The 23,013-nt window shown below is 39.6% G+C and overlaps 1 protein-coding gene across 2 annotated transcripts; it reads right to left on the bottom strand.

The window, feature by feature from the left end:
* Nucleotides 1-2,107: 2,107 nt before the first annotated feature.
* On the bottom strand, nucleotides 2,108-22,977 carry HPS5 (HPS5 biogenesis of lysosomal organelles complex 2 subunit 2). 2 transcript variants are annotated; one of them, XM_018076107.2, is made up of 23 exons: nucleotides 22,562-22,977; nucleotides 21,659-21,828; nucleotides 21,130-21,240; nucleotides 20,249-20,313; nucleotides 19,429-19,621; nucleotides 17,807-17,940; nucleotides 16,510-16,725; nucleotides 16,095-16,166; nucleotides 15,773-15,861; nucleotides 14,625-14,803; nucleotides 14,229-14,387; nucleotides 12,942-13,101; nucleotides 10,837-10,954; nucleotides 8,980-9,126; nucleotides 8,359-8,433; nucleotides 7,246-7,853; nucleotides 5,760-5,883; nucleotides 5,402-5,557; nucleotides 4,803-4,922; nucleotides 4,364-4,477; nucleotides 3,932-4,038; nucleotides 2,970-3,255; nucleotides 2,108-2,516 (listed from the first exon to the last, which is right to left on the bottom strand). In XM_018076107.2, exons 2-23 carry the CDS (start codon nucleotides 21,764-21,766, stop codon nucleotides 2,456-2,458), a joined length of 3,402 nt encoding a protein of 1,133 aa, XP_017931596.2. In that variant the 5' UTR covers nucleotides 21,767-21,828; nucleotides 22,562-22,977; the 3' UTR covers nucleotides 2,108-2,455. The 2 variants fall into 2 exon arrangements, with proteins under 2 accessions (XP_017931596.2, XP_029816926.1); XM_029961066.1 differs by having other exon boundaries at nucleotides 22,695-22,977.
* Nucleotides 22,978-23,013: the final 36 nt, after the last annotated feature.

The following is a 23,013-nucleotide window of genomic DNA, read 5'->3' as shown; positions in this document are numbered from 1 at the left end:
AAGTTGACCTGGACTTCAGTAAAACCTTTTGACACAGTTTCCCACAGTGTTCTCCTGGAAAAATTGGCTGCTCATGGTTTGGACAGGTGCACTGTTCACTGGACAAAAAATTGGCTGGATGGTTGGGCCCAGAGAGTGGCAGGAAATGGAGTTAAATCCAGCTGGTGGCCAGTCCCAAGTGGTGTTCCCCAGGGCTCAGTACTGGAGTCAGTCCTATTTAATGTCTTTATCAATGACCTGGACAAGGGGATCAAGGGTACCCTCAGTCAGTTTGCAGATGACAACAAGTTGGGTGGGAGTGTTGATCAGCTGGAGGGCAGGAAGGCTCTGCAGAGGGATCTGGACAGGCTGGATCGATGGGTTGAGGCCAACTGGATGAGGTTCAACAAGGCCAAGTGCTGGGTCCTGCCCTTGGGTCACAACAACCCCACATGGCACTACAGGCTGCATACAGAGCAGCCAGAAAGCTGCCTGGCAGCAACGGACCTGGGGATGCCAGTTGACACCCAGCTGAACATGAGCCAGCAGTGTGCCCAGGCCAATGGCATCAATGCCTTAAAATACATATTATATGGATTTTAGTATAGCTTTTTAGCACTTTTGGTATGGTTTGCTAGTGCCTTTGGCCTGTTAGTACCTTTGTACAAGACTTCTAAAAATGTTGTTTAATATTTCTTGCCAAGAATTCCAATGGACAAAGATTGTAGCAAGGGAAAGAACATTTTATCTGTAGAAAATGTACTCAGAAAACAGATGTAACAAGCACATTGCTTGATATAAATGAGTCAAAGCTGTTCAGAAGCCTTGAAACTATTCCAGATGGCATGCTACTGTGCCAAAGACCAAGGAACAAGATGAGGAAGAGAAAGACAAGATGAAGATAAAGGGTCATCATCAGGAACGGTGTCTAAGGTAGAACGAGGGAGATCTGATGGGATGGACGGTTTTGGGAAGCGGGAGAAACAGATGTTGTAATGTCAGATATAATAGTATAAAACTATAGCACCTCTCTAACTCGGTGTGTGTACTGTGGAAACGATTCCTACACACCCAGGATGCTGTAAATAAAGACTGGTTTTGCTTTCTAATACTCAAAAAGGAGTGGCAGAGGGTTCTTTCCAGCCATTTAAGGCATCAGCATCCTGGATTGTATCAGGAACAGCGTGGCCAGCAGGACTAGGGCACTGATTGTCCCCCTGTACTCGGCCCTGGTGAGGCCACACCTCGAGTGCTGTGTCCAGTTCTGGGCCCCTCACTACAAGAAAAACACTGAGGTGCTGGAGCAAGGCCAGAGAAGGGCAACAGAGCTGATGAAGGATTTGGAGCACAAGTCCTATAAGGAGTAGCTGAGGGAGGTGGAGTTGTTTGGCCTGGAGAAAAGGAGGCTCAGAGAAGACCTCATCACTCTCTATGACTACCTGAAACGAGGCTGTAGCCAGGTGGGGGTAAGTTCCTTTTTCCCTAGTAAAAAGTGATAGGACAAGAGGAAATGGCCTCAAATTGCACCAGAAGACATTTCGTTTGGATATCAGGAAACATTTCTGCACCAAAAGGGTTGTCAGGTACTGGAACAGACTGCCAGGTTCAATCACCATCCCTGTGGAGGCATTTAAAGGTTGTGTAGATGTGGCACTTACGGACATGGTTTAGTGGTGAACTTGGCAGTGTTAGGCTAACAGTTGGATCTTTAGGGTCTTTTCCAACTTAAATGACTCTGATTCTAATTCCACTGGCCTGAGGTTTGTTGGAATATCACAACTGATGTCTATAGTCATACTGCACAAACAGATATGGGGAATATAGAAATATTGTGCTTGTAGTTTAACAGTGAGCTCATTTAACAAGTTTTTCTGTTCATCAGCACTTTTAACCATTAATTGACTACGAAAAGTATTTCCCTCCCATTTTAAGACTTGGCTCAATTAATGTATTTCAAATAGATCTGTCTGTTTAATTTAAGAGGGAGAAAAAAACCAAAGGCTACCGTAACAAACACTTCTACAGCAACAGTAAAGGTCAATGCAATTTACAGGAAAGTTAAACAAGTATGGACTTAGATATTTCCCAGGAATGGTTTCTCATGTTTGCAAACAAAGAAACAAAAAAATTTTATATACCATAATTTAATACTTAGGGGCTCCTATCCCTAAACACTTAAGTCATAGACTCAGAAAATAAATTCAGGAATTTTTGTCTTGGAAATCTGTGACCTCAATTTCAAGATAAATACTGTATTGTTTTAATTTAAGTTCTACAGTTCAAAACTCATCTCCAAAGGAGTAAGGAAGAACTGTCAAGAGTTCCTGGTCAGATACCTGCCAGATGAAGACTTGCTCAATATAACTGAACTTTTAGACAGAGGTTTGTTTCCTTAAGGGCCTGTGAAGTTTAAGAGGCACTTTAATTTACAATCATTACATTAAAAAACATTCCCAGAGTTTTCCAAAGTTGTTTACTATGCTTGCTGAGACCACAAAAACCGGTCACACCTTTCCAACATAGACTGAATCAGTGCTCTGCAATTAAAACAAAGGAGAAAAAGAAAGGTTAAACAGTAAAAAAAATTAACAACAGAAAGAACAACGGTTTTGGTTTGCTTTTTAAAGAAAAGTTTGTAAAAAATGTGACTGCATTTCAGAAGTAGCAACCTGATCACTATGCATGCCTTCTCTGAAAGGAATAGGTGAGATCAGAGTCTGTGCAGGACTCAGCAGGACACATCTCCTTCAGAGAATCTCCTTTACATATTCTTTAATGTATGATTGATTTCCTGTTTCCTTATTTTCAATTTTAAAATGCCTACACTGCAAAACACATAGTTCTTAAATAACAGGAAAGCTTTCACCTCAGCCTAAAATCCAAGGCAAAAATGTGAAGCACTTCATGTTCTTGTTAACTGAAAAGAAAGTTTAAAGCACAGAGGAGATCCAAAACAAATAGTGTGGATCTTCTGCTGACACATCTCTTACCTCTGCCTCTTCTCAGCAATTCTCAGTATCTCACAGACACCAGTAAATCTCTCAGACAACTCCGGTGTCAAGCCACACTCCTGCAAGAGAGGCAAAGCACGATTGGGGCCGATGGCCCTGGCCAGCAGTAGAGCCACATTTTCCACAGTGATGCAGTCTGGGCAGCTCGTGCCACCATTGCTGACGGCATTCCCGTTCTGTTGGCCATGGTGGTGCAAGGCTGTGCTGTGGTTTTGTGCAAGATGCAGAAGAAACTTCCACTCTTCTATGGTCTCTGGAATGCAACCTAGATGTAAAATGAGTTTGTTATGTTATTTGTAAACCAAGGATTACTCTAAGCCTGCTATTTTAACTATATCTGTTGTAAAAGGGAGGCTAAATATTCTGGTTTACTCTGGGAAGATTTAAGAAAACCAAGCATTATCGACAAGCAAATTGTGCACAGATATGTACTGCTTTGACTGACCCAGTGTAAAGATTTAGTGGTGAACACACAAAGCTTCACAATAATTCAGTATTTAAGGCTTTGGATTAAGTCAAGAGTCAAAGATTTGTCCATCTTAGGGGTACAGGGAATTTTCTTCTAAGTTCTGCCCTGTAATGCAATGCTTTGCTCACCCTAACTTTGGGTGCCTGCACATGTAGTGTGGGAGTTTTGTGCTGTGCAGGAAGGCTTGCTATTCTTCTATCTACAACAACAAGTTTGCCTTTTACTCCCAACTGATACACAACTCTACATTCTTGAACTTATTAGCATTTTCTAGCACAACTGATTTCACAAAGCACAGTGACTGTGCTTTGTGAATACAGGACTGTAACACCCATTCAAATATGCTGCACTATACATAGTTAGGGCTACCTAAACAAAAAAATACAATTTCAACTCAGCTTTGTGGGCAAATCATTATACACAGGCAGTTCCTATATTACAAGTATATTTATACAGCTTAAGAATCACTAACCATCTTCTCCATTCAACAGGCTCAAATCATCCAAATGAGCAATATTAGTAAAGGCTTCTATTCTTCTATCCAGCTCCAGACAGAGAAAAAGATATCCAGGCCAAAATCTTGAATAAGAGAGTAAAGATTTCCAGGAATCAAATACTCAGTTTAAACCAAAGTCAAGAACAACTACATGCTCATTTAAGTAAAGACAGGAGCAACTACATTTCTTGAATGCCAGAAATAGAGTGGGGACATGGTGAATACCTCTCAACCAGAAGGGGTGTTTAGTACATTAAACTGGACACTCAGTATTCATTCTCAAAAAATGAAAGGTTTTTAAATAAACACTGTCAAATTAAGAAGCAGACGGGTCATTTTCATTTCTATCTTTGTGGAGTCACAATACCAACTTACCAAGCATCAAGAACAACCAAGTCTTCTCCTTACCCGTGTGACTTACAGATGTGAGCCATCTTCTCTTTTGTAGCAAAATCAGCTGGGAGTTTAATCAAAAGCAGAATGAGCTGGCTGTAGCCCCAAGTAAACAAATGTGATCGTGGCCTAGAAGATGAGAAATTCAGTTTTAAAGCACTATTGATTTTCTTCAGAACATTATGGCAGGTATATGAAAAGAGAGGAGGAAAAATGAATGAAACACCATGTGCAGTCACTCTGAAAAGCTTATAGATAAGTTATTCAACCCTCTGGTTGTCTCCTCTGCTGAAATCTGCAACATGCTCCAAGGAGACAGTGACATCCGAATATTTTGTCCATCTTAGGGGTACAGGGAATTTTCATATTTTGTCATACAAAATCTAAGTCAAAAGACTGCAAATCTCTTAAAGCTTTCTGTTGCACTCAGGACCTTGGGTGAAACCCACCTTACCTGGGATTTCCTTCTGCATCCACAGTATTTGTTCTTTGTGGAGCATCATGAGAAACTGCCAAGCACAACCAATCCAACCGCAGAGATTCAGGCTGCAGAAGAGATCTAAGGAGAGACGGCCTAGAAAAAGCACACAGAAAAAGTCCTACCAGTTTTAAATATACCAGATATGGAGAAGCAGAGTGTGTATGGACAAACAACAACAACAACAACAAAAAAGATGTAAAATTAAATACAGAGAGGCATAAAGTGGTTTATGTTTCTGCAAACTGAGGGGACCACAAAAAACCATCAAGTTTATTTTTTTTTTTTTAAAGGGTGTCTAACATTGGTGTATTAAACTGCAGACAGGAACAAAAAGTCAGTTTCATTAAAAGTATTGCTTAGGAAAATCCTTTTAAAACTAGAATCTAATCTAACAAAAACTCCAATCTGATACCAACTAAAACTGGCAAATTAACTCGAACCTAACGCTAAAGAACACCAAGTAGACAGATAAAGAAACACTAAAAAAAACCCCAACAGCCAAAACCAAAAAACCCCACACAATTACATGATGAAGAGAGCAGACAACAAAAAAGATTCTGTATTCCCTTTACCTTTTATCCTCTGGCTTCGATTTCACCAGACTATCTAAATATGCTAAGAAGTGAGCTGGATCATTCCTGCAAAGCTGTTTAATATCAGAAGGCAAAATAGAGGGGTAGAATTTGATCAAGGGCCGAAGAGCCGTTTCCCCAAATTTTTCATAAAGCCTGGAAAGAGAGGATAAAAACTATTTTCAGAACCAAACAGCAAAATGATCACTTTTCCAAGATGTCTTGCAAGTTCAAGACAGTACTGAAAGGTGATCTCTCTTAGAGATTCCCAGAAATCTTCATGAAATGTTAAGTGAACCGATTCCTGCTTGCAAGTTAACCACTCTGAGGAAGAGAAAAAGAATATTTGGGTACAAACCTTTGAGCGTGTACCAGTAACAGTGGGCTGTCATCCCACGGCCCCAGGTCATGTAGCAGCTTCAGTACTTTCAACATATCTTCACCCTCCATTGCTAAAGCCACTGGACTGTGACAAGTTAGTTCTGAAATAAATCAGTGCACAAGTTACAAGGTATGGGCAAGGGTTTTTTTCCTTAACACATACACCCCCCCCCTTTTTGTCCTTACACTGAACAACAGCTATCATTGCCTTCATGGAACTCTCCAACTAACAGTAGTAACAAGTGAGCAGATCCTACTTGTTCATTTACAGAAATCAACATCACTGATCTGTGCTTGCAACAAATTACAGTTATAAAGCAATTTGGTAATTCTTGATACAATTAAGGCATGGAATAACACTCTTGATGTATTTTCCTCTTCTTTAGACTTCTGAGGAGGTAATTTTTCTCTCATGTGAGAAAAGACAGCCCACAGCAGGATGGATGTCTTGCTGAATACAATAAAGATCTGCATCAGTTCTCACATATTACAATTTTCTCCTATTAATAAATAAAAACTGCAGCTTGAACACTGACTTAATAGAACACAGAATTCAACACAAACCTCAATCCTGATGAAATGCAGATATTAATCTACAGGCACAAGTGTAGTCCAACTAAGGACAACTGGGAATGCATACATTACTTTCACTTCCAAGGCTCTCAGAATCCAAACAGTGAAGAGATTCCCAGAAACCCGAATACCAAGATACTAACCCTCAAAGCAAGATTCTGTTGTTTAAATACTCCCTGTTGGAGCCAAATCAATACCAAGACTTTAATGCACTCTTAAATATATACAGCAGAGGCTGAATGCAGAGAACAGAAAAGTTCTGGTTTCCAATATAATCATGAAGCTCTGGTTCAATAAGATTAAACAGGCATCAAAAAGATCAGAAAGTATTTCTGTGGAACAAGGAAGTCTGAAGTGATCACAAGCCACTCATTTGCATGAAACCATTCACTCCATTCAGTTTTGTTTCACATTAACCACATTCCTCTACAAGTACAATCTTTCAGTGCAAATGATGAAGACCCTCCCCTCACTTTTGCCTTGTTTTTACAGACATGATTCTAATTAAGATGCTTTTGCTCTTTGAAGCAGGTATATTTGTTTGTAAATAGATCTAGGCTGTGATCACTCTAGAGTTCAATCAACAAGCTCCACACAAACTAAAAATTTCAAAATTGCAAAGTAGGGGCAGAGGAGAACAGCCTCTCCAAGGAGCCAGCAGTTCTTCCTAAATTAGTCTTGGGGGGAAAAACAATCAACCAAACAACCCAAAACCAGAACAAACACTCCCACACACCAACCATCCTCCCCCTCCCACACTACACACCCACCTTCTGCACACCTGCAGAAGGAGTATTTGCAGACACAAATTTGGGTGTCCTCAAGCTTTTTTTGTTTTTTCTCCCAGTCTTACTTTCAGATTAAGAAGTAATACAATTTTCATTAGTTACCTTTCAACCCTGCGATGTACGTTTCCCATACATTAGGACTGGTTGCATATGTGGTTATAATACACTGCTTTACTCTTTTCAAATCCAAAAGAAAGAAGTATCTTCGCATAAACCTACAAGCCAAGGTCCACACAGCTGCCAGTGGCAGACTTCCATCAGAGCCCTCCTCAGCATCACCACTTCCACAAGGAAAGACACGCAGCTCAAAACACAGCGTTGTCAAGTCCACGAGATCTTTCTGAACATCCGGTTCTAAGACACACAGGGGAGACACTTGAAAGCCGCAGTCCAAAGGTCCCCTCAAAGCAGTACTATTTTCACACATGGTTTTGCTTACACAAGTTTCATCAGTATTTCCCTTTTCAATGCAGCCTTCCACAACACTACTCTGTTCCTTGTCCACTGGGTCTCCGTCAGCTGGACCCAGTCGCAGGTTTTCCTCCACGACTGCCCTCTGTTCTTCAGCACACACAGCCTTGCTTTTCTTAGAGGACAAAGCAGAATGGTCTTTGCTGCTGAATTTTTCTTCCAGATAGACAAGCCATTCCTGTAAAACCCTTCTCATACACTGAGGTTCTAATAAAATCTGGGGATCCTGGAGTTTGGCTCTGCAGCATAAAAAAAGAGGTTTTCCAAGTTTAACAGTAGTAAAATGCCACAAGTGAAGCATCATAAGTACTCCGTGTAACCCAAAGTATACTCCTGCACTTGATTAGTGTCAGTGGTTGCTATTTTTGGGGTTTGAGTGCATCAAACAGAATTTAGGCTACTTATTGCTGTCTGCGTTTGATCTCAGTACATTTTGAGTTCCCCAAGACTTCCTTCAGAATGGATTTTTGTTGGGTGGCTTTGATTTTTTTAAACTGTGCTTGTAATTAGGACAAAAGAATAATAATGCTAGAGTACCTAAATAAGCTTTTAGTGGGTTTTGCTTAGTTTTAAAAAGAATCAAATCATTCATCATATTAGATCCTTTCAGGTTATGTTAATAGACATTTAGAGCATTACTCTTACATGCATGTAATGAATGAAAAAATCCAGAATTTTAAAAAAACGGTAATTTTTTCTACCAAAGCCTAATATATCTATACTCTAAAAAGTTTTCCTGCTTACAAAGCTTCTGCTGTTGCAGCCTTGAGATCTCTTAGACGGTCTTCCTCAGGAAGCTGGCAGCTCTGTGGTTCTAACCTAGAAAAACACAATCATTTCAGTCTTACCTGAAGTATTATCTTTAATAATTTAAGGGAGGACTTCCTCACAAATTTCCTCATTATTTCCACATTAATTCCTTTATTAAATACAAAGCTTTAATTTCTAAAGAAGGAACAGCTCAACAGAAATTATGGATAAAGTAAGCATGAAGAACAACAGGAAATATGCTTTCAGAGAGCCAAAAGTGCTTACTCGCCACTCAGAAAGGACAGGAAACGAACTGATGGACTCATGTCCAACGAGCATCACAGATCTGTTCTATGAGAATACATTATGTTCATGTTCTTGAGTCATTGCAGCACTGTGCAGACTGCATGATTCAACACTCAGCAGTGTTCACTGACTCATCAACTTCTAGGAAAAGAGTCAGGGAGAACCAGTGAAACCCACCATAGTAATGAAGGCAGCTCGAAAAATCTAATGCTGAGTTCCTCATCCTGCTTGAAATAGTTTTTCCCTAGGTTGCTATCCCCGGGACATTCAGCAAATGCAATTGCTAAGAAAACGCGATTTTGCACTCACTCCTTCTCTTCCTGGGGAGATGCTACCAGATTAGCAGTCAGCTCTGGCAGCTGCTCATCATCCTTGGCTTCTTGTCTTCCTTTAGTATCAGGACTTATATGAAGTGTGCCTATCTTCTCCGTAGTTTTGCGTACAAAGCTGGAAACACTGGGAATCAGAAGTTCAAACATTTAAAACTGAAAGTTGAAAGGCGAACAAACCAAGCACTTTCTGTTCATTCAAATCATCATTTCAGAAAACTTTATAATCTGAAGAACTCTTGAAAAAAGGATGAAAGCAGTGATGTCCAATAGGAATAAATCTCATTAAGAATCTGCTCAAAATTCATATTTTAGTCATGATCCATGCTTTCAGCTCTGAAGTACTTTTTCAGCTGGAGAAACAGGCTCATGTACTAAGATTAGTGTATACATTTTGACATGTATTTGTATGTCAATAAATGCAGACTGACTTCACTGAACTTTAAAGCTTATAAACAGAAAGCACCATTAGGAAATTATGTCCCTCTTGGTGGTAAGAAACCATTTTACAATACTTAAAATTAATTCTTCAGATTACAAAGCTCATAAAAAATGTCCTTTTCACATCATCCAGTTCCAACCCTTTAGGTATTTTATTGAAGAGAAAGCTCAATGAACATATCAGAACACAATTATTTCTACCACTGCCATGAAGAGAACTATCTCATCAAGATTTGAACACAAAAATTAGCTTCCTGCTTTCTGGTCCAGAACTAGTTTGAGAGCATCAAGAAAAAAAAAAAAAAGGCATCTTTTACTATAACATGGTATAGCAAAAGCCAAAGGTTGCTGCAGAAGACAGAAAGGATTCAAAGGTAGCAAAACAACTGGACCTTAATGTCTAAAAGGATTAAAGGTGAATTTTTAAAAATTAACTGTAAATATGATACTAGTTTATTTAATTATAAATTGAATGCAGTGAATACTTGAAAACTTAGCTGTCATTATAAGTAGAAACACTTATTACTAGTGAAGTCCTAAAAACTGCTTACGGTTTGGAAAGAATTCAAAACATTGCATGTATTTGTGATAGTTATTCTGAAATCTTCACACTGTTGATATCAGCTACCAATTTTTGTTTCAGGATACAATTCACATACCAAAGTGATCAAGAGAGGACTATGCAATTTTTTAGATCACCACTGTGGTGATCTGAGACATTTTAGCTCAGTAATTAACATACAGCACTTCGATCAAAATTATGTATTTAACACCATATCCTTTATATATGTACACACCTCCCATTTTTGTGAGTTTTAACATAGCAAATTGATTTCTGCATGAAAGGGACACTACCAGATTTACTTGTAGCAGGTATAATCTACCATTATCCCTTAAATATCTGGGGAATTGATTAGATTCACTGAAGAGTGCATGGGAGAAATTATATACTACTTTGCAAGTGTGTTTTAGCAATATCTAACAGATTTGAATATTTTAATGTTTGCCCGCAAGCAACATAGGGAGTCTTCATTCATTCTTTAGAAATCTAAGTCCCAGGAAAGCAAGATCCCAAAAAGAAGTATTCAGTAAGTTTCCTTTGAATACAATCCACAGCCACAGTTTACAGGATAATGTAAAACATTCTTAGATATTTAACAATTATTAACTACTTAAAAACCGAGGTTTAAATCTTGGCTCCACTGAAGTCAACAGCAGCACTGTGAATCTTCATCAGAGCCAAGATGCAAGATTTAAATTGCCTGGCAAATCTGACTGCATGTCCAGTGTTACGTGTTTGCACAACAGAACATGAACTAAACCACAAAATGTTAAAAATTCAGAGGACAGAAAAGGGAAAGATGCAATGGATGAATGAACCTGCTGCATGCTTTACCTTTCTTTGACAGCTTGGACGAGAGGAGATGGGGAACGAAATGACAAAGGAATACTGAATGGGAGAAATGTCTCATTCCGGTCAGCCTCAACCACCACTGATGCATGACATACGTTGTCTAACAAATGGAATTGAAATAAAAAGTCATGAAACAGTGGCCTAGCAAAAAATGGAACAGTGAAATGAACTGCAAGGAACTAATTCATTAATGGATAATCTGCATGCAATACTTTTCTACTTAATATTCCAGAATGTGGGGAGCCAGGTTTCAAGGGTCATTTTACTGCTGACTTTGAACCTAGTAAGTCTACTTTATTAAGATTGTTTTGGCTCTGTAGCAAGACAAATTATAATCAACAACTGTATGAAAAATATCTTCTAAAACTAGACTTACAGTCCATTTAAGGGACAAAATCTAGATATAATCCACTGACATTTATACATATAGGAAAATTAAGTATTGTGGCATACACCAATTCACGTTGCATGATTTCCAAAATCTAAATCACATATGAACAGAGAGAGACACATATGCCATGGTTAAGGCATAAATCACCCTCTTATTTGAATGGACTTAAAAATATAAAGTGAGTCCACAGCTCTCTGCCTTTTGATAAGAATCAGAGGAAATACAGAACCACTATTTCCTCTTCACTCTTATATCCCTAACAGCATCTACGATGTGTTTTTTAATCATTTCCTGGTACAAACACACACTGTATCTCAGTGGTGTAAATAAAAAAATGACCATTTTAAGCAAGGATGACACTGCATTTTGCAACAGTCAGCAGTAACCACGGTGTTGAGAGGAAAAGACACTGTGCTGTTACGGAAATCCTACCATCAGAATCCACAGTCCCTCTTGACAGTGGCTAAAGGTCAAAACTGATTTTACAATTGCTTGCAAATAAAGCTGCTTTTGTTCTTTATGCAGACTAGAAACCTAAAAACTTATGACATCTTGCGTCAATGCAAGCGGGGAAAACACTAAGTCCATTTCTTTAAAATACCAAATCAAGTACATGTGTTTCAATAAGCATCTAAAACATCTCTACTTGGAAATCATCCACAATTTGTTATCTCTTGTGGAACACACAGAACTTTTCTATCTTCTGACAGTCAAAAACTAAGTCCCTTCATTTGCAAGTTTTAATATCGGAAATTATACATTCCCAGGTTTTCTCACTTGTTTGTCTGGTGATGTAGGTAAAGAGGCACATGTAAACCTAAGTGCTACAAACTGTGTAGCTTAGTCAGCAGGAAAACACTAATGACAAGTAGGGGAATAAATACCAATTTCTATATTCTCCCTACCCGCTGTGTATTTTTGCCACAAAGCATCCAAATTCTCTCCATCCTCCACTGCCATCTACTCTCTGCAAAAGCTAAAAAGCAGCCTTTTAATTGGAAAGTCTGCCTACCATATGTGGAACTAAGCCAGCTCCTCATCATCCTAAATTTCTGCACCCCCTCCCAATCCCAGTCAGAAGAGAGAACTCTTTACTCTCACTCCAGCTTTAGTCCAGTGACAGACATTTGTAGGAAATAAAAAAAGCTCCCTGGATGGGTTACACTAATGTTTGCATGTGTAAGAGATGATCCCCTGGACAAACGAAACCCTGCCAGCAAGTTAAGAACACTTATCAGAAGCCTATTGCTTTCCCTGAAGAAATATAAAGCCAGAGTCAAGACTAAGAAATTCTTTCCTGGGACAAATATTATGGAAGGATATCAGCTGCAAACAAATCTTCTTTGAAGCTCAATTAACACTAGCATAGACAGCTGAAGGAATCTTAGCATTAATGCTGAATTACACATGGAAGGGGGGGAAGCTGGAGTGAATTCCTAGCCTGGTAAAAGTCCTCTGGACCTTCTGCTTTGTTTGCTTTTAAGCTTGGATTTCTGTGGAGCCAGCTTTTCAGCCCAATGTTTCAAGAAGGATTTTGACTGGAAGGTGGGGTGACTGTTCCCATTGGTCAAATTAGAAGACTTGATAATGAATAACTTGATAGTGGAAAATAAGAGCACAGAGCCAACCCAATTGAACTCTCATAGAACAAATAAAAATCACATCCAAACCCCATATTTTCATTAAGAAACAGTACCAAGGTCTACTTGCTCATCTTCCTGGTGTGCAGGAAATTCTTTAAGTCTCTCATCTTCTGAGAATGTTTGACTGTGGAGAGAACATGAATCTTCATCTGACTGACTGCCTCTCCGACTGATAACACGGTATATTCCGGAGTCCAAGACACTGAAGCTTTCCTGTCAGACAAGGCAGAGGAGTTAAGACACTGTGTGAGTTGTACTTCCGTGTTAACGTCTTGCAATGAACTCATCCAACCATACCCACACAAGTAGCATCACAGCACTTCATGATTCAGTGTCTGCAAAATCCTTAACAATGTATTTTTTACATATCCAGAATGGAAAAGGACACAGATGCCAAGAAGAGTGCAGTTCAGTGACTTGAAAAAGATGTGGATGCTGCAATTGCTTTTAGGAAGGCAGCCTGTGAAACAACTGGTGTGTTCAGTACAAGGCAAAAACCATCTCAGCTTTAGTCCTGCAGCTGAGACAGTCACTTCACCCCTTCTTGCCTGCATGCCCAAGAGTCCGTGTTCTTTTTGCTGGTTAGCCACACCCAGATAGCACAATTACAGACCCTGCAGAACTGTTCAGTTCCAGGGCACACTCACATTCTTTTGCTCATGGTCAGCCTACGGAATTTACTTTCCCATCAGCTAATTTAAAAATATCACATCAAGATGGTATTTACATTACTTGGCTTTTTAAACTTCACTTTTTAAACATTTTTAAAGTAGAAGCAGCAGCTGATACTGTATTAACTATGAAGTATTTCCCTTTTCTTGAAAAGCTGCTGGGAAGCCAAGACAGTACAAAGCAGCTGTACATGTAAACGAATATTACAAATACGCTGTGTAAGAGTATTAGAAATATGTTTTGACTTTTTTCCTTAGAACTTTCTGCTTAAGCTTCATAAAGTAAGATAATTTTTTCAATAGGGCTAAGATAGTTCTAAGCATTCAGATATTCAGTTTTCCCCACATAAAACTACAGTTACAACCAAGATGATCTTCACAGAAGCATGTTAAGACACTAAACTCAGCTGTGGAGAAAGCCCCGTTCATACCAATCTTTTTTTGCATCTCAACCACTAACCCCAAAATAATACTTAAAAGAGGCAGATGTCTGAGAGCTTACAGAATGCAAGTAATGTTATTTCACACCTAATTTTAGAAGGTAGCACTATAAGCTCTAGTAGACATGGTAAAAATGAAAGCCTCATCTTCAAAGAGAACAACATGGTGATTTTAAGCCATAAAGATAAAACCTGTAGACAACATTTTTAGCCCTACCAATACACATACATGAGATGAAATACTGCTTCTTCTACTGCTGCATGCGGAATCTAGAGGTTCCAACTTGGAAATCAGTTCTTCCAGTTGCATAGTGAGATCTTGTTGGGTTGAGGCATCCAGCTGAGACTTCAAGTGCTCTAGCTTGTCTAGAGGCAAATTTTTTCTTGCCTAGAAGTACACAGTGAAACAGAAGCATTATTATTTCTAATGCACATATGAAAGGCACATATGAAAAAGCAAAAAGTGCCATATGTGCAGGCTAATATTCATCCTAAAAGTATAACATTTAGATGACTTTTTAAAAACTCCAACAAAATGATTCTCCATAACCCATGAAACTTAATGGAAGGGGGACAGAAAGACAGTGAAGTTGCACTGAACATTTACATAGAGATGTTTACTTACTCTGCAAGAAATAATTGAATTTTGGAAGAGACAAGAGACCCTGGCAGCAAGGGTCCAAAACCCTCTTCTCATCAGACGCTCTACGCAGCGGTCGACCAGCAGAAGGGAGAGGTGCACAACTTTTCCATTTGTATGCAGACAGAACAACTCACTCTTGTAAACTGCAATATCCTGAATATCTGCAAAACCAGATGCACAGAAATATCTAAACGACTGAAATTGTTAGCCAACATTCCTTTCTGTTCCTGAAAGAAGGTGAAAGTGTATTTTTCATCTGACTGCAAATGAGTGCAAAAGCCTAATACACCATAGCACGAGTGGCATGGGGAAAACAAACACTGAACAGTGCTGACCTAGCATCCAAAGTATCAAAACTTTCCAGAGTTGCATGTCTAGAAAACATTCAAAAAGTACACTGAAGTTACCAAAAAGTTTCCTTTTGCTCAGACAGGAGGCAAAAAACTAAAGCCTGATAAAGATGAGAAATACATCATTGTTAGCTTTGAAACACAAGGAAAACATCTATTGGTAGAAAACCACTTTGAGCACTTTTCAAATGCAATAGTTATGCTGTATGCAAACACTCCATGACAAAGGCATTGGAGACTTAACACCAAAACGGAGGGAGAGACAGGGAAGGAAAAGACTGACTGATACAGACTGACTGCTGTAGGACTGTGCTTATAACCATATACACAACCGTTTATGAGGGTTCACTCATTTGCCAAATAAATATATTCCCTGGATGCAATTTAGACAGATGTTAATAAAAAACAGGTTTTAAGCTTTCAGCGGTCAGATTATCCTTCACGGGACACCTGACGATGAACCTGAATAAAGAGAAAAGAGGAAAAGATACTGGAAGTTAATCACTTGTATTTCAATTACTGTATTTTCAGGTTCACTCTACATCACATTTTGTTTCTCAACAAGCATGTTCTCAGAAATACGGAGGGAGGGGTTGGCTGGAAGAGGCAGGGAAAGGGTTAATATTCAAGGATATACCTGAGATAACAAGGAAAGTTTTCTGATAAATGTTCTGCAATCCAGCTGCAGAAAGTGAGCTTGAAAAGGCTCCACGCTAGACAAGGACTTCAAAAGTGACCAGTGTAACAGACAATATTACAGAGCAGTTTTGTAACATTTACCTTTCACTTCACTCCAAAGTAAGACTTGAACGCTTTGGGGAAGAAAAATATAAATGCCTCTTTCTGTCCAGGTCACCACACAGTGCTCACTGCAAGCAAAGCAGATGTTAATGGAGCAAGTTGATTGTGGTAAAATTAAAAAAAATAAAATATGCAGGGATGGCATTGGCTTAAGTACAGTAAGCAAAAAGTGAGACAGTTGTTTAGCATGGCACTTGGACAATTCTCACAAAAGAAGCCAAAGCCAGTAATATAAATTAGGAAATTATACAATTTTTTAAAGTCTACTTTATCATAGGAAGCTATGTTGTCAAATACTCACGTCAAATACAGCAGTTTGGGGAAAGATAAAGATTGTGGAGAGCAGCTGGAACCAGTGTAATGAGGATCCTGCCTGTAAAGTAAAATCATTATTCATTACAAGCATAACTACAATAACATCAGTTCCGTTGTACAATATTCTTAACCCTGTAAATACATGGCTCGTTTAAACAAATACACTCTTAGGACAGCAGCATTCACTGGGGTCACACAGACACACCTGCAGAATCAATGTTTTGGCATTTTTGATAACTCACCTACTGGCTTCAGTTATTAAAGAAGAATGTATTAAGATGACAAGTAGGATTAACATTTGACTGCAGTAGGACTTTAATTTTCTCAGCATTAATGCAGTTCTTTCCAGTTCATCTGGAAGTCCCAAGCAAGTTTATCTGTGATAACACTCATGTTTCTACCTGAGAGTAACCACAGGAAGAGGTGGTGATGAGAGTAGCTGCTTGAACTGATGTGTGCTTTGCACTTCCCCATCAAAGTTCACCTCCCACATCCTTGAGCCAGGTCGAGCACAGTATATTAATGGCTGCTGATTCCCACTGTTTTTTCCAACAGGGAAGAAACACGCTCCAAATTCTCCATCTCTCTCTTTATTACCAATTTTCCAAAACTTCTCTCTGCGGAAAAACAACATACTTGTTAAGGTAGCATTAAAAAAGGTTCTAATTAATTTTATGTTTTTCTTCAAGAGCAAAACTATTAAGTCCCAGTTGTTGAATTGCTTTTGGTGCTTAAAAAAAAAAATATCTGTAATGACTATTATAAAAAAGTCTGCATGAAGTCTATACAAGACAGGGTGCAGAAATATTCATTAGTTTAAATGAATGCTTAGACTACAAAGGTGGGTTTTTTTCAGCAGAACCAGTCAGTCAACCTGGTGATGGGAAAGTAATGATGCAAATGTTCCCAGAAACCATTTCCAATTACATGAAAGATAAGATGGTGATTATGAATAGTCAGTATGAATTTATAAAAGGGAAATCATGTTAATAGCCCTGTACAACAGAACAACTGGCTTGACAGATTAGAGGAGAGCAGTGGATGTTGTTTATCTTTACTTGACTAAGGCTTTTGACACTGCCCCTGCCAACATCTCCACAGACAAACTGAGGGAGCATGGGCTAAGTAAACAGACATCAAGGAATGCAGTGTCCTGCCCTTGGGAAGGAATAACCCTAGACACCAGCAGAGGCCAGCTGGCTCACCAGTACAAGAGACAGCAATGCACTGGAGCAAGCCCAGCAATGGGCCACAAAGCCGACTACGGGATGCAGCACCTGCCTTGTAAGAGGCTGGGAGAGCTGGGCTGGTCAGAGGGAACTCATCTGATCCCATATGTACAAATACCTGATGGGGAAGTAAAGGAGACAGAGCCAGGCTGCTCTCAGTGATGCCCAGTGAACGGACAACAGGCAACAGGCAAAAATGGAAATCCAGGAAATCTCATTTCAGCGTAAGAGGATTCTCTTTTTTTCCCATTCTCTGTTATTGTGAGGGTGGTGAAATGCTGGCAAAGGTTGCCCACGGAGCTTGTGCAGTTTCCAACCTCAAAACCTAACCAGATATAGTCCCACAAAATTCACCCTACCTGACTCTGCTTTGAGCAGGAAAACTGGACTGGATAATTTCCAGATGTCATTTCAGAAATTGTATGTGACTCTGTAAAGTCCAGTATTTCACAAATAAAATACAACTTGCCTCTCAGTATCACACAAATAAGTGTGCGTAAGTGAAGATATGAGCAGTCTTCCATCCAAATAATCAAGCTGAACAACCCGAGAATCTACAGTGGTTATAATCTGAACAGGAAACATGACAAAAGTAGCAGCAGCCTAAAGTTAAAAAGAAAAAAAAAGAAAGAACACATACTGGTCTTCAGTTCAAAGTAAAGACTATTTCATTCAGTTAAAATTGCAGAATTCAGAAAAGAATCATGTATGCTATGAATTCACAGCATAAGCACTTCCTTTCTGCTCTGTCCTTTACAAAACAAGGCTTCAATACTCAGAAGCACAAAACTCTAAATCCTTCTTTTCCCAAAACCTTTACTGAAGACTTAAGAAAAAAAAAATCATATTCCTGTAGCATCCTGACATTTCTTTACAGTGTTTTTTTCTGTAACATAAGGAAAGATTTTTTTATTCTTGCTATTCTAGGTTTTATGCTTTTTCTCCAATTCTTCCCATATGTACTTCGAGCCAGCAAACAGTTTTATGGAAACAGACCTGAGGGCTTAATTGATACAAAAAACCCAACTTCTATTGGATTTAGGTTGTTTATATTAAACTCACCTTCTATATTACCCTGCAGCAAATTACCCCAATGCTATTTATCACACAACTGTCCCAGTTTGCATGGGTGGTAAACACTCTCAAACTTCTTACAAATAAGAAACTACTGGGAACTGCACTCAAGTTTTCTAGAAGCCATTTGCCATTTTTGCCAGCTGAAAGTTGTTGTCCTTGTTAGGAATGTGACAAAGTGAATTACAGGAGAGAATCAACAATGCCATTCCTTTAACAGGCATGACCAGACACATTTCTGTGGGCCTTGCCCTTCTCTCCTCTCCCCTTCTCTCTTTTCACAGCTGATTTTTTTCCCTCTTTCTGTAAATACAATGAACAGTATTGCTACTTTTAAGTCAATTTTCTATCAAAATCTTCCACGAGGGCTAGAAAGGACCTGAAAGAGCACAATGATTTCTAGGTTCTGCTCCTCTTTACAGACTAAAATGAGAAGGAAAGGACCCAGTAGCGGTAAAAAACCTAAAGAACACTCAAGGGCTAGAAATCAGGCTGCTATCATTAACGTGTTTGCCCTTTGCACAAAATGTAATGGATGTGGGCTTGATGTCCACCCACCATTTGTTTTATCTAATCCATATCTTCAAGAATGAGAGTATCCAGACAAAGCCAAGCAAAATCAGAGTCTGGGACTGCCCTTTCTCAGACCAACAGCTGAGCTGAGGACTAAAACAAACAGCTGAACCTGCAGCTGGACTCTAAGGAATCCAACAGGCTCAGAAACACCAAGACTTGGATACTTGTAAATTACAAGAAGAAGCAGCTCATCCAGTTTTTAATTCTGAACACTTGAAAGCATTTTCCTGTTGCATTACTAAAACAGAAGGAGAGTGGGGCAAGTTCATGGGTCAGGATTTCTACTGTTGTCTCAAGAGACTAGTTCTTCATCCCAATAGTTAAAGCTACCAGAACATCAGCTGGCAAGTCCTGCCCAGTTCTACTTTACTAAAATAAACAAAAAGATTCCACACATCACATCCTGTGGATTAATCTCAATCAAAGTATGCAACATTTTACCTTCCCTTGCTTCGATGTGTTAATCTTGATGGCTGATACTTTTCCCACATGATCTCCTACAAAAACTCGCAGGGCAGCAGTATCCCAACACAGAGCTGTGACTTTTCTGCCCTTATGCTCAGAGGAAACATAAATCCGTTCTGGCTTCCCACGACGTTCCTGATTCAGCTCCCAGACTACTACAAGACCTTGGCTACAACAATTTAAAAAAGAAAGTGCAATTTGAGAATAAGTCTTCTAATGACTTATCAGTGATAAAGTTGCATTTTTCCAAAGAAACAGAAAACCCAAGGGAAGCAGCACACCTCAGGGCTGGCTCTGTTGGAGGCTGCATGCTTTCAAGAAGCGTCTCACACTTAATTCTGAAGAAGTGTCCTTCATTGCATTACAATGCTTCAGCAGCTTTGGAAGGCTAATCTCACATTTACTAGAATTGCCAGTGAGGATGAGAAAAAATACTTAAGTTCAAATGGATTTTAAGCAATGTAAGTGGCATTAACTACCAATGTCTCTCTGCCAAGTTAATGAAGATGCTTCTTTTGATGCTGAAAGGTCTCAGAGAGACATTTATCATCATAACTTCACATGTATGAGCTCTCCCATAAATGTTCCGTTACAGAAATAATACTTACTCTGGAACAATTATTCCAGGAAAAAAAAAAAATTAAGTAAACTGTCTGTGCAGAGAAATCATTCTGTAGGGCCCTCTACCAGTTAATTCCCTGGCCCCTCCCAGTTCTCAGCAGGCATCCAAGTCTGAAACTCAGAAGCTACTTAAAAATATTTATCCAGCACTCAAGTTTGCAGGTGCATCACTCACCTGGTGGCAACAGCAACATAGTCTTCATCATGCAAACAACAGGCCACCCGGGAAATGGCACCTTCCTGAAAGGAGGTATGGGAGTGAGCACAGGTAAAAGCTGCTCCTATACTGCCTTTACCACTATGCAACTTAATTATCTTTAAGACATAAACCAGCAGATGCCACCACTCTCTTGTGATGTGGTTGGGTTTTTTTGGTCTGGGTTTTGTTTGCAAGCACTGAGCTTACTCCAAAAGGATGCAGCAGCCAACAACATGGGAACATCAAGTGCAATAACTGCAGTGCATTCTCCAATTTGTAAAACACAGAAGCATCAGTCTCCTGTCCTTGCACCTTTGGGATTTGTTTTGCCAGAACTGAGATGCTCCCAACCTTAAAAAAATGTCTGCATTCATGTTACACTGGAAGCACCAGTGGCTCCCAGGAAACAGCATCTACTGTAGAAGCAGCAATCCCTGTTCCATCATCTCTTCCAGCAAAAGCAAGTCAGCCTATCTTTTCTTCACTTATCCTGGTATATCGTGGTTTGGACATTCAAACATTGGGAGTTATCTACACGTGAGTTTTTCTGGTTTCATGTTCAAAGTTTTCTTCTGATTCTTAAGTATTCAGGTGACTTTGTTGCTGCTATTAAAAATAAGCATTTGAAAAACAAATGTCTTAGGTAATTTCTTTCACACCTAATGAAATCTATTACACCACACACTCTGGGAATACACTCCAGAACCGCAGCCTATTTTAAACACAGCAGTCCAAAACTTCACCTTATTTGCACAATTAGCAAGCTGAAGATTCCTCTTAATAAAGATTAACTTGAAATAATGTCTCTTTCCCAGCCCCATTTTCATAAATCTTCATTTAGCATTCTTTACTCTTACCTTATGAGTGAGAAAGAGTCTTTGCTTCCAACCATCTTTCTGGATAAGGTTCAGTCCTCCTCCCGAACTACCCAGAGCCAGCCATCTCTTCGACACATCTATACACGTGCACTGAAGGAATAAAAATCATAATGCACAACCTGGCTGCTGGTAAGTTCTAATCACAGTATTTTTTTTCTTGCATTATTAATTTTTTAAAGGCTTCATTGTTTGCCAGCTGTGTGCACCCCTCCTGAAACACTGGCAGCAGAGATATTAGAACAGCACACTCTGCAACTGGAGCAAACAGTGTAAGGCAGCAACCATGTCAGGCTGTGTCATGTACCCCACAGCTGCATCAGAAAACCACAGAGTAACAGGATCCTTTGTCTTCACTCTTTCTTAGAAAGTGTTCCCTCCCATAAGCTAGAATGCACACCCCGAAAAACAATGAGATGAATCCTATGGTTTAATCAAATAATTAACAAAATAAGGTTATTTTGAATTAAAAAACCCAACCCAAACAAAACAGCAAACACCACAAACTCACCTTCAGACGACTGGAATCCAGCCTGAGTGCAGAAAGCAATGGATCCAAACATTCCAACTCTGCCAACACATGGTTGTAAGAGTCTGGAATTACTGGCACAGAGGCCATTGATATACACGACTAGTGCTGCTCACTCATGAGTATGTTACAACTTCAGTTTTTAGCTGTACCTGCCAAAAATTAAGTTCTTGATTAGTTAATTTTTATAGTATTATATCTGGTTTTCTGTATTTAAAGAAATACAGTTTTCCCACTCAAAAATTATCAGGTTTCAGTTTGCCAAAAAGGCCCAAGGGCTGCAAAATTAGATTTCTGCTTCATTTATGAGAAGTTTTTGTTCATTTCAGATACCCATCTTCAAAATACTGAAATTGTATTTATATCCACCAGTGAAACAAGTTCTGCCTAACTATGGAAAAAGTCGTGTTTTATAGAAAAACACACTTCCCCTCACAGCATGTACCCTTGATTTGAAACTAATTTTCTCAAGGAAAACATTCAGCATTTGCATTTTACACCTACATCATCTTCTCCCTCAAAACTAAATTTAATAAGTATTATCCTCAAGTAATACCAAATTTAGAATTACCTGCATTTGTGCATTTTGATAAAACTATAAACTATTCTCTCCATGGTCCCTCTTTTCCATCCCACAGGAGAGGTAACGCAGAGTGAAAACTGGTGACTAAACACCTATCAAAGCTGCAACCTCATATATTCTTTATAAAGGGTACATACTTTAAAAGAATCTCTTGTTGAGCTTTTAAGTTGTGCGTTGCTTAACAAAACCCCAAACTTGTTACACCGCATACTCAAGCCCCTGAATTTCTAAGTAGCGTTTAGTGTGCAGTCCCACAAATTAAGTAACTCCCTTCCAGAAAAGCCAGTCATGTGGAACCTTACGTTTCCTTACAAGAAAAGTGAACGTTCTCACCAGGAACTAGGAAAAGGGAACAGACGCATTTAGCCAGAGAAATTGAAAGTTACTTCTTCAAAATTCTCAAGACGTCTTAAAAGCCTTAATTGTCACTTTTACCCTCCCGATTATCTCCCCTACTCCGCTGCTGGGGAGGGCTGAGTGGCCACGAGTTGCCGGCTGGAGTTGAACCACGACACGGCGTCACTTTCTCTCCGACACACGGAGCGAGGCGAAGCACCGCAAAAGCTGAGGGAACCCCCCAGCTCCTCCGGGAACCGCAGGCAGGGCAGGGGTGGGAGCCGAGAGCCCCGACGGGGCCGCGGCACAGACCCCCTGACCCTGTAACGCGCGGGGCGGCGCCGGCCCGGGGAGACGTTCAGCCAGGAAGCACCGCTCGCCCCTGGTCCGGTCCCTCACCCGCGGTCCGCTCTCTCCC

This window comes from Manacus vitellinus, unplaced genomic scaffold, assembly GCF_001715985.3.
Source record: "Manacus vitellinus isolate BGI_N305 unplaced genomic scaffold, ASM171598v3 scaffold_30_pilon, whole genome shotgun sequence".
In the NCBI taxonomy this organism is placed as follows: domain Eukaryota; kingdom Metazoa; phylum Chordata; class Aves; order Passeriformes; family Pipridae; genus Manacus; species Manacus vitellinus.
Note: the sequence above shows the minus strand (reverse complement) of the source record. Positions and strands in the feature narration are given on the sequence as shown.